Source organism: Choloepus didactylus, chromosome 2, assembly GCF_015220235.1.
Source record: "Choloepus didactylus isolate mChoDid1 chromosome 2, mChoDid1.pri, whole genome shotgun sequence".
NCBI classification, from domain to species: domain Eukaryota; kingdom Metazoa; phylum Chordata; class Mammalia; order Pilosa; family Megalonychidae; genus Choloepus; species Choloepus didactylus.
The window spans coordinates 186,514,228-186,526,504 of record NC_051308.1 but is presented as its reverse complement, the minus strand read 5'-3'; the positions used below and the strand labels follow the sequence as shown (position 1 = coordinate 186,526,504).

The window sequence follows — 12,277 nt, the reverse complement described above, 5'->3', positions numbered from 1 at the left end:
GACCTAATAAAGTCCGCACAGGTTCCAGGGGAATCAGGAGGCCCATCGGCGCCAACTGCCCCACCAGATATGACCCATCAATGGTTGAGGAAAGAATTAACACAGTGCAAAAAGGATGTACAGAATTTTCCATTTCCAAAAACTCTTGAAGGAAAGAGAGTAAGGGAACATCACCCCGTTAAATCCCTTTACCCCTTGAGGGAGGTGCCTATGGGGCCAAAGGAAGTCGGGTATGTAAATGCCCCATTAACGAGTGCAGAAGTAAGAAATTTTAAGAAGGAGATGAAATCGCTAATAGAGGACCCAATGGGGCTGGCTGAGCAAATAGATCAGTTCCTAGGCTCTAGCCTATACACGTGGTCTGAACTTATGTCCATATTAAACATCCTCTTTACAAAAGAGGAGAGAGGAATGATAAGAGGGGCTGCTATGAAAGAATGGGAAAGGCAACACCCGCCAGGGCAAGGGGTGATGGCAGCAGAGCAAAAATTTCCAAATACTGACCCTGATTGGGATAATAATGATAAAGAGGATAGGGCACAAATGAAGGATCTCAGAGACCTCATTGTAGAGGGAATAAAATTGGCGGTACCCAAATCTCAAAATTTGGATAAGGCCTTTGAGGTAAATCAAGAGAAAGATGAGTCTCCCTCTGCTTATCTACAAAGATTGAGAGAACAAGTAAGGAAATATTCAGGTATGGATCCTGAAGACCCTGTAGCCCAGGGAATGTTAAAGGTCAGCTATGTGAAAGGATCTTGGCCTGATATTCAGAAAAAGATTCAGAAAATAGATGGATGGATGAATAAGCCATTGGAGGAGTTATTAAGGGAAGCACAGAAAGTATTTGTAAGAAGGGAGGACGAAAAACAAAAGCAGCAGGCTAAAGTCATGATAGCCACTGTTGACCACTTGGTCAAGAAAAGATTAGAAACAGGAAATGGGGGATGCAGACAGAGGAGAGATAGGGGAGGGGGCTGGGCTGATTTAAAAAAAGGAGCAAGGAAAATGCAGAACTCTGCAGGGTGTTATCATTGTAAAAAGCCTGGCCATTTCAAAAGGGAGTGCCCAGACTTAAAGAAGGAGGGTCGAGTTATACTGCTAATGAATTTTGAAGACTAGGAGAGTCAGAGGCTCCTCATCTCAGAAGCCCACCGGGAGCCTTTAGTAAATTTAAAGGTGGGCCCATATCAAGAGGAAATTACATTCTTGGTAGACACTGGAGCAGCTTGCTCCTCTGTAAATCATCTTCCAAAGGGGGCCAGGCTCTCTGGCAGTTCCCTCACCATCACAGGGGTAAAAGGGGAGGGATTTAAAGTTCCCATTCTTGAACCTACTAACATTTGTTGGGAAAATAATCAAATCATAGCTCCCTTGTTGCACATCCCAGAAGCTGGGAGTAATTTATTAGGAAGAGACCTAATAATACCTATGGGACTGGATTTAGAGGTAAGGAATGGACAGATTGAGGTTTTGGCCCTGCTCACTGAAGAAGATGAAAAAGACATTAAGGAGGAGGTATGGGTAAAAGAAGGAAACAGGGGAGGGTTGCAAATTCCCCCAATTAAAATCAAGTTAAAAAAGGAAGGGGAGGTCATGTGCCAGAAACAATATCCTATTCCTCTTAAAGGAAGACAGGGACTCCAACCCATCATTGAGGGTCTCCTTCGAGATGGACTCTTGGAAACCTGTATGTCCTCTTTTAATACTCCCATTCTCCCCATTCAGAAACCAGATGGTAGCTGGAGAATGGTGCAGGATCTAAGGGCCATTAATAAAATTGTCCAGGTTCGACACCCTGTAGTTCCTAATCCTTACACTCTCCTGAGTAAAATTCCCTTCCATCATAAGTGGTTTAGTGTAGTAGATTTAAAGGATGCCTTCTGGGCCTGTCCCCTTGATCCAGAAAGTAGAGACCTGTTTGCCTTTGAGTGGGAGGATCCCTTCAATGGGCGAAAGCAGCAATACAGATGGACGGTCTTACCTCAGGGTTTCATGGAGTCCCCCAATCTCTTTGGGCAAGAGTTAGAGAGGGTACTGGAAAAATTTCCAGTCCCACCTGAAATCACCCTTCTGCAATATGTAGATGATCTATTAATATCAGGTAAAGAAAGGCAAGTGGTGGCTCAAGCTACGAAAAATCTACTGAACTTTTTAGGGGAACAAGGATTAAGGGTATCTAAAAGTAAACTGCAATTTGTAGCAAGGGAAGTTAAGTACCTAGGCCACCTCATAAGTGAAGGAAAAAGAAAAATCCAGCCAGAAAGAATCCAGGCCATAGTAGAGTTGCCTATTCCTCAAACAAAAAGAGAGCTAAGAAAATTCCTGGGATTGGTAGGGTACTGTAGATTGTGGATAGATTCTTTTGCATCTCGAACTAAAGAGCTATACCAAAAATTACTAGAGGAAGAGCCTGACAAGATAGAATGGGAGGAAGTGGAAATAAAGGCATTAAATGCACTCAAGCAGGCACTGGTGCAAGCTCCTGTTCTAGCACTTCCTTCCCTTGAAAAACCCTTTCACCTGTTTGTTACAGTAGATAAGGGAACAGCTTTGGGGGTCCTAACCCAAATCTGGGGAGGCCAAAGAAGGCCGGTGGCTTTCCTTTCGAAGGTTTTAGATCCAGTCTCTAGGGGGTGGCCTGGGTGTGTTCAAGCCATTGCAGCAACTGCCCTTTTAGTAGAAGAAAGCAGGAAATTAACCTTTGGAGGGGCATTAGTAGTTAGTACTCCTCATCAAGTGAGAACTATTCTGTCTCAAAGGGCAGGGAAATGGTTAACTGATTCTTGAATCTTAAAATATGAAGCAATCCTAATGGAAAAAGATGATTTGGTCTTAACAACAGATCATAGCCTAAACCCGGCCTCCTTCCTCTGGAAGGGGCCTGAGCAAGTAGAGACGCCTGAGCATGACTGTTTAGACCTAACTGAATACCAAACTCGAGTCCGACCTGACCTAAGGGATCTTCCCCTGCACTGGGGGGAAAGACTGTTCATAGATGGATCCTCCAAGGTCCTAGAAGGAGAAAGGCACAATGGCTATGCAGTTATGGATGGGATAACTTGTGAAGTACAAGAAGCTAGCCGATTGCCCAATAAGTGGTCAGCTCAAACTTGTGAATTGTATGCACTAAATCAAGCCCTCAAATTATTAGAAGGAAAGGATGGTACAATATACACTGACTCTAAGTATGCCTTTGGGGTAGTCCACACCTTTGGAAAGATCTGGGAAGAAAGGGGATTAATCAATAGCAAAGGAAAAGAACTGGTTCATGGGGAATTGGTGAAACAAGTATTAACCAATCTACTCTTACCTAGAGAAATATCAGTGGTGCATATAAATGGACACCAGAAGGGACCTACTTTTGAGGCAAAAGGCAATAGGTTGGCTGATGAAAAGGCTAAGGAGGCCTCTCTCTACCCCCCTTTAAAAATAATGATCCTAATACCCTCTATCCCTAAGGAATCTGGGGTCCCTACATTCTCTGCCAAAGAAGTAAAAGAGTTGAAACAGTTAGGAGCAACCTTAAATAATCAGGGGAAATGGTTTCTCCCAGATGGCAGACAAATGTTAAATAAACAAATAATGAGGGAGATATTAGCAGTCCTACACCAGGGGAGTCATTGCGGGGTACAAGCCATGTGTGATGTAGTACTTAGACAATTTGGATGTGTAGGCCTTTATACAGTTGCTAAACAAATCTGTGAGCGGTGCATAATTTGTCAAAAAATTAATAAAAAGGTTTTAAGAAAACAAGTACAAGGGGGAAAAGAGCCGGGCCTGAGACCATTCCAGAGCATTCAAGTTGATTATACTGAAATGCCACCAATCGGTCGTTTAAAATATATTTTGGTAATTGTCGACCACCTCACTGGATGGGTGGAAGCCTACCCTCTATCCTCAGCTACAGCATTGGGAACTTCTAAAGTTATCCTTGAACAAATCATTCCCCGTTATGGGTTAGTGGAAAATATAGACTCCAATAATGGCAGTCATTTTACCTCCCGTGTATTGCAAAATGTCATGAGAAGCCTGGGTGTCACTTGGGACTTCCACACTCCCTGGCATCCACCATCCTCTGGGAGAGTGGAAAGAATGAATCAAACCATAAAGAAACATCTTTCTAAATTAGTTTTGGAAACAAAGTTACCTTGGATCAAGTGCTTACCTATAGCTCTACTAAGAATCAGGACTGCCCCTAGAAAAGAACTGGGAATTTCCCCTTATGAAATGCTTTTTGGTTTGCCTTTCCCCAGGTGGACTGGAGAGCTCCCCTCCCTAAACACAAAAGATCTTTTTCTTAAGAATTATATACTGGCCTTGTCTTCTACTTTATCATCTCTCAGGCACCGTGGACTGCTGGCTCAGACCCTGCCTCTTGAATTTGCTGCCCATCGACATCAGCCTGGCAGCTGGGTTCTGATCCGGTCGTGGAAAGAATCCAAACTTCAACCGATCTGGGAAGGACCCTATCAGGTCTTGCTGACAACTGAGACGGCAGTCCGAACGGCAGAAAGAGGCTGGACTCACTACACACAAGTGAAGGGACCGGTGCCTGAACCAGACGATAAGTATCCAGCAACTCAACCTGAATCCTGGAAAGTGACTCCTACCTCAGATCCCCTAAGGATCACTTTAAATAGGCAACAGTTGAAAGAACATACTAGGAGGGAGGAAGGGCTGGATTAAACCCTATGTTTGCATTGTGCTCTGTGTATAGCTTAATGATGAAATTGCTTATACTGATCATAATGTTCTATATTCAAGGAGTAACAGGTTCTGCTAAGCTGGTTATAAGTGTAGTCAAAGGCTTAAAGTCTCAAACTGTACAATTTGATGTTTGTCAAGTAATGAGCTGTAAAAATCTAAAATGTCAGCAACAACTGAGGGAGGAATATAAGCATTTATGTAAGCAGACTGTTCAAATAGAAAGCAAGATTGTTGGGGGGCGAACATTTGAGAGTATAACTTATGAGACACCTAACCCCTGTTATTCTTGGAACACTGCTTGGTGGACCACACAGTATGAGGGACGGGTCTTACCCAGGTTGGAGGAAAAACCATTAAGAGAAACTTGGCTGGAATTTAACTCTCCAGTTCAAATTGACCCCAAGGTCATTAGAATTCTTAAGGCCAAAGACTTAAAGCAAACCACAGAAATAGAGACAGGTTATGGAAATACAAATGCCTGGGTAGAATGGGGCAAACATACCATCCAGAGTCTAAACAGAAGTGACTGTTATGCTTGTACAACCAAACAACCCACTGTTCAGATTATGCCCTTCCCCTTGGGGATGAAAAAGCATGAAAGGGAGTTTAAATGTATAACACTCCTCTTTCAAAATGCTACTCCTGGTGAAAGTTGTAGTACGTTGTCCTCCCTTTTCCCTCCAGTCCAGAAGGGAAGTGTCAAAGCCATACCAGCGTCTCACCTTGGTCCCGGAAACCACTCTGCCCGTCTCTCCAGATGGGAAGAAGGGCTCCAGGATCTTGGTACCATGGCTCTGTGTACACAGGTGTGGAATGTGAGCAAGGATAGTACTGGCAACTTCTCCAGCCTAACTATACCCAGAGCAGACCTCTGGTGGTACTGTGGGAAGAGCATCCTCTGGCCAACACTACCTGAAAGGTGGGGAGGAACCTGTGCTCTGGTTCAATTGGCTATCTCATTTACCCTGGCATTTGAAAGTAATAAAAAAGTACCAACCCAAGGCAAAGGAGAAAAGAAAAATGTACAAAGTGTACCTAGTTCCTTCAATAAAAAAATGTTTGTAGATAGTATAGGGGTTCCCCAGAAAGTTCCTAATGAGTTTAAAGCTAAAAATCAAGTAGCTGCAGAATTTAAACCGTCCTTATTCTGGTGGGTCACCATCAATAAAAATGTCAATCATCAGCTAAAATTTATCAACTATACCAGGGATGTCATTAAAGAAATAGCAGAACAGTTAGATGCCACTAGCCGAATGGCATGGAAAAACAGAATGGCCCTAGACATGATGCTAGCTGAAAAAGGAGGCGTCTGTGCTATAGTTGGGGGAAATTGTCGCACATTCATCCCCTATAATACCGCGCCTAATGGAACTATCACCAAAGCCCTACAAGGCTTAACAGCCTTATTTCAGAAACTAGAAAAGAATTCTAGCATTAACAACCCACTCATAGAATGGTTGAAAAATTGGTTCAAGAAATGGAAAGGAATTGCAACATCTATTTTAATTTTCCTTATCATTCCAGCCAAAATGTTTATAACAGCTGGGTGCTACATAATCCCGTGTGCTCAAAGGCTAGTTCAAAAACCCATCAAAACCACTAGAATCAAAAATAAGAAAGATCCGTATGATGAGGAATGTGAAAAAGCCCTTAGCAAATTTGAGAATCTAAAATGTGAAAACTAAAAGTGTTTAAAAAGAAAGAGGAGGGAATCTGTAAGAAAGGAATAAGTTTCGTTTTCACATAGAGACAGCATGGAATAAGGGAAATGGAGGCAAAACCAGTTTAAACAAGCCCCAGACAAAGAGAAGAGAGAATCTGCCTGATGTAAAGAGACATGAGGTAGTATCAGAGGCGGGAACTCACAGCAAAAAAAAAATAAAAATTTGGGGGGGGATTGGCTAATCAGTTCAAAATCTCAATAATGAGCTAGTTGGCTCTCTGGGATTGGCTGTACAAATTAAAATCTCAAAAGATGAATTAGTTAGTGTTCTCGGATAGGCTGTAACCTCTGTAGTACCCAGTTAATGGGGAAACAGGAGGGACTTGCGAATTAGGAGTAGGAGATTTAAAGATTGCCATTCTCTTCCTCTGGCGCGCCAGCCTTCCGTGTGTTTGGCTGGACGCCCCATCTTGCAAGATCGTAAATAAATTCTTTTCTCCTCCAGAACCGAGAGAGCGTTTATTCCCTTACAGGTACCGCTTTATTTCCGACATTCAGGCAAAGTTAAATGTCAACCGACATTTTAAACTCAGCTGTTAAAACTCAACTGACAATGTTGTGGCAACAGCATATGCAAATACAAAGGCAGGAAAATCCAAGTGATCAGGGACAAACAAGCTACCCAGTGTGAGTGGAATGCAGGGTCCATTGGTTAAAGTAGCCCATGTGGTAGGTCCAGGGCAGATCTTGGGGGTACTGCAAGTTTTTAACTTCTCATTCTGGGAAAGAATGAGAAAGCCGTCCATGTTACTCTTCCTACAAATCACAACATCAGCGGGGATAGAAAAAATAGCTCCAAGAAAAGCCTGTTCTCTCTACCTAGCCAAGGATCAGGAAAAGAGTGGTACAATACGACAGAAACCTTTTCATCTGCCTGTTCTTGAGGCAAAAACCATTGAAAAAAGATGCAGTGCTCCCCACACTAAGGGTGCTACATTAATGGTGTCAATTGGTGGAACGTTACCTTCCACCATTGATCTGCAGTAATAGGTGGTACCCTCTCCTGCAGAGTCTGTGGGCGGAACTCTGACTTCTACTCACCACTGCAGTTATGAGGAGGAACCACTGTCTGGTGAACTCTGACTTCTACCCATGCACTGCAGTAAGGAGAATCGCTGGAAGAGTTAGTGGGTAGACTTAGGTCGGCTATGTAACAAGGAAGTGCCTCTTCCCCATTAAGCCTGGGAAAAGAACTCTTGACTCCCATCCCTCCCACAGTAAGGAGTAGCCTTCCCCACCTGGAGAAGTATGTGGACAATATGCTGACTTCTATCTCAACCATCCTTCTGGCCTGCACTGGAGAGACTATGGGATAGAGCCCTATCACCTGGGTAACACATAAGTGAGGTAGACTAGGATAGCACTGTAGAAGCTTTATACCTACAATCACATTTGAACCACAACCTAGGAAGTAAGCATTTTGAATCTAAACATGTCAACTGCCTGAAAAAATAGAAAATTTTTTATGGTATCCAGAGTTTTATAACATAATATACAAAATATCCAGGATACAGTTCAAAATTATTCATCTTACTAAGACCCAGGAAAATCTCAACTTGAATGAGAAAACACAACCAACAGATACCAACACTGAGATGACACAGATGTTGGATTTATTGGATAAATGCTTTAAAGCATCTATCATAAACATGTTGCATCATACAATAATGGACACTCATGAGACAAAAGGAAAAAAAAAATCTCAGCAAAGAAATACAGAACATAAACAACCAAGTAGGAATTTTAGTATTGAAAAGATAATAACTGAAATTAAAAACTCAGGGGATGAGTGCAATAGCAGAGTGGTAGTGATAGGTCAAGCAGTGAACTTGAAATAGATCAATACAAATATCCAATACGAAAAACACAGAGAAAACAGATTGACCTGTGGTTCATAAAAAGAAGATTGCACTAATGCCATCAAAGTCCAAAAGTCCCAGGAGAGGGAAAATAATGTGGGGTGGAAAGTATGTGAAGAAATAATGACTGAAAATTTCCCAAATTTGGCAAAAGAAATCAACATAGAGATTCAAGAAACTGAGTAAACCCAAGGAAAATAAGACCAAAGAAATCCACCTCAAACAGGATATATGCAAAGAAATCCTGACCAGGATACCTCATAATCAAACTTCTGAAAACTAGAGAGAGAAAAGATCTTGAAAGATCAGAAAAAATTTCTGAACTCAGTCACCATTACCTATGGCGAACAACAATTCAAACTAAAGATTTCTCACCAGAGACGGACGAAGGCCAGAACCAAGTGGCACAAGACTTTTAAGGGTTGAAAGAATGGAACAGTCAACACAGAATTCCATATCCAGTGAAACTATATTGCAGAAATAGGTGAAATAAAGGCATTCTTAGATGAAGGGAAGCTAAGAGAACTTGTCACCAGAAGACCTATACTAAAAGAATAGCAAAGAAAATTATTCATACAAGAAGAAAATGATATTGGTAGGAAACTTGGAGCCTCAAGAATGAAGAAAGAACAATAGAAAGGGTAAATAAATAGGTATATGCAATACACTATCCTTATCTTGACTTTTGAAAGTCATGTCTGACAGTTAAAAACAAAAATTATACCATTTCTGATGTGGTTCTTGATACATTTAGAGGTAATGTTTAAGACAATTATATCATAAAGGAGAAATTGTTAAGGAACCTACCTGGTGGTAGAATATCTATATTCAACTTAAAGTGGTAAAATGTTTTTACTAGTAGATTACAATTAGGTATGTATGTAATATCTTTAGTGACCACTAAAAAAAAAAAAACTGTACAAACTATATATTCAGACATTACAGATAAAACAAAATGGATTTCTTAAAAGAATGTTCAAGTAACCCACAGGAAGACAGGAGAGAGAGACAGAGGTATGAAAAACAAAAGGAACCATAATAGAACAAAGAGAACAAATAATAAGATAATAAAATGGCAGGCTTAAATTCTAATATATCAATGATTACATTAAACATCAATGGTCTAAATACACTATTAAAAGACAGAAATTGGCAGAATGAATTTTTAAAATGCCTGAAATATACACTGTCTATAAGAAATCCATTTAAAATATAATGATATATATAGGTTAAAAGTTAAAGGATGGATAAAATATACAATGCAAATACTAATCAAAAGAAAGCCTGAGTGGCTATATAAATGTCACACAAAGTAGAGTTCAGATCCAAGAAAATCACAAGGGACAGGGAGACATTACACAATGATAAAAGATCAATTAACCAAAAATGCTTAACAATCTGTAATGTGTATGCACTAAACAACAGAGCTGCCAAATATATGAAGGAAAACCTGATAGAACCAAATGGAGAAACAGATAAATCTATAATTATGATTAGAGATTTCAACACCTCCTTCACCGTAATTGATAGAACCAATAGACAAAAGTCAGCAAAAGATAAAAAAGAACTGAACAACACTATCAACCAACAGGATCTAATTGACATTATAGAATACTCCATCCACCAATGGCAGAATATACATTTTTTTTTCAAGCACACAGACCCCTCCATCAAGTTAGTCCATATATTGAGTCATAAAACAAACCTTAACAAATTTAAAAGAACTAAAATCATACAAAGCATTTTCTCTGAATACAATGGAATCAAACTGGAAATCATTAACAGAAAAATAATGGGAAAATCTCCAAACATTTGGAAATTAAACAACATACTTCTAAAACAAGGGTATGAGTTCAGAAGCCTATCTTTAAATTCTGTGACTAATTCTGTCATCCAATGTTGTCTGTTGGTATTTTTCTCTGAAAGTGATAAGTCTTGTCAATTTGTACTTGAATGAAATAGATATGTGTTTAAACTATGCTGGGTATTTGTACGGAAAGTGGAATTAATATTTTTTGAGCCCTTTCTATAAGCTACACTAAAGTTGCCCATTAACTGCCTTGTTTAATCTTCATAACCAACTACCACAATGTTGACTCTCAGTCGGGTAGCTGTGCTGAATGACAGGGATACCAGCTGAGGATTCTTGAGAACCTGTTGAATGTTTGAAGGAACTTTAAGGAATTCAGAGTGGTTAGGGTTGGGGAGGCTTTGTGGGACAGGAGAATAAAGAAGTGGAAAGAAATTGGGTCAAGAAGGGTCTCAAGTGCCTTGGTAAGGAGTATGAATTCTGAGAGACAACGGGAGGCACTGAGAATAGTTAAGCAGGGAATGACAGATTTAGATTATTACTTTGGTGAGAGTGCGTTAAGGGGGGAACAGGCAGAAGGCAAGAAGCTCAGTTAGTTTTGTGGTGGCAGTACTCCACTTGAAAAGTGAGGATTTAGGCATTACTATCACCATTTCGTACATGGGAAATCGAACCTCCAAGAAGGAAAATACAGCATTTTTCAAGACGCTTTACTATCTAGTAATGTTATAGGTGACGACAAAGCAATCATATTATAAATAATATATTGCAGTAATATTTAGCAAAATAACACAATTAAATGAAATAAGGAAGGTAACGCCTAGCACACTTAAGTAGTAACCATTTAATAATATTTCACCCATATAAAGGGCAGGTAGAATTATGTCATCTGGATAAGGAAGAGGAGCCTCAAAGCGGGGTTTACCCAGGTTACCAGCTTTAGCGGCAGAGCCACCCATACCCTTCCCTTCCGGCCCCTGGATGCCCCTCGCCCTGCAGGTTCAGGCCAAGGCACGCCCGGGCTCCTCTGCCCGCTCCTACCGGCTGAAGCTGCAGGTGCTGCTGCTTAAAGCCCAGTTGGAAAAAGTTGCCAACGAAGGGAAGCCAAGGAGGTCCAGGCGGGTAGTTCTTTGGGCGCCGCCTCTTGAGGAAATCAGCAGTGAACAGAAAGGCGACGGCACCCAGCAGGAGAGAACGCAGATGGAACCCTGCCCAGAGGGCGGCCGCCAGGGAGCCTAACGCCGAGAGCATGACTGGGATGCCAGCCTGTTCATCCGCGGTCGGAGCAGGACTGTCAACGCAAATCGCCGCGGACCGGTTCCCTCCCAGCCCCGCCCCGCCGCTCCCCACTTCCCGTAGCCGAACCCCGCCCACTGCCCCGCCCAGCTTCCAACAATTTCCCGACCCTCCTCCTCACCGAATTCCTTTCCCGCCACATACCCCGCCCCCATGCCACGCTCCGCCCCTCCCAGCTGTGAGGCCTGCCAGGTAGCAGGCATACGGTGCCGCAGGCCAGGCTCCAGGCGCCTGATTCACATGAGAACCCGCACCGAATCCCGGGAGAAGGCCTTGGGAAAGGCCAGGCTAGAAGCGTTTTTCTTTTCTATTTTGAAGGCCCGTCTGCCTCTGAAACCGTTAAGGCTCCTGGGTTTGTGGTTTGAATGCAACTCAGATTGCGCAACAGACACTTGGGTTCCTTATTTCTCAGTCGTCTCCTCACACAGTTACTGGAACTGTGCCTGGTAAACAGTGTGATAACAGCAGCAACTAACATTTCTTGGGCTCTTCCTATATGGCAGCCAGCGAGTTGTTCTTTTTACATAAAGTATTTCATCCTTACAAAATTGTGCGGGAGATGCTCTTGTTAGCATTGCAGTTGAGGAAGTTTAGGACTCAATAAGTGGTGAAAAAATAGATCTCCTAGACTGGTAAACCTCACAGGGCTTGTTCCCAGATTAACTAAGATCTTGTACTTGAGAAGGGTTTTGAAGAATAATAAGCAAAACTCCTAGGACTGAGCCTAATCCAGAAGGTTGTTGAAGGAGTGTCTTTCTTTTCGGTTTGCCTTTTGAGACGCTTCCTTTGAAATCCCAACAGTGCTAGGCCTCCAATTTCCAACCTTTCCTGCCATCCTGTGACCACCTGTGTCTCACCATTTCTGAGATACTCAAACAT

The 12,277-nt window shown here is 41.9% G+C and overlaps 1 protein-coding gene across 2 annotated transcripts in view; it reads right to left on the bottom strand.

Annotated features, from left to right (window-relative positions):
* Positions 1-11,413, bottom strand: part of LOC119527241 (cytochrome P450 2J2-like) — a 56,561-nt gene extending 45,148 nt beyond the window's left edge. The window contains exons 1-2 of one of the 2 annotated variants that reach the window (XM_037827076.1): positions 11,144-11,413; positions 5,433-5,504 (exon numbers count right to left, since the gene is read on the bottom strand). In XM_037827076.1, the coding sequence (XP_037683004.1) occupies positions 5,433-5,504; positions 11,144-11,353 (282 nt within the window). In that variant the 5' untranslated portion in view covers positions 11,354-11,413. The remainder of the gene's footprint in view (positions 1-5,432; positions 5,505-11,143) is intronic. The other variant, XM_037827077.1, reaches the window with a different exon arrangement.
* Positions 11,414-12,277: the final 864 nt, after the last annotated feature.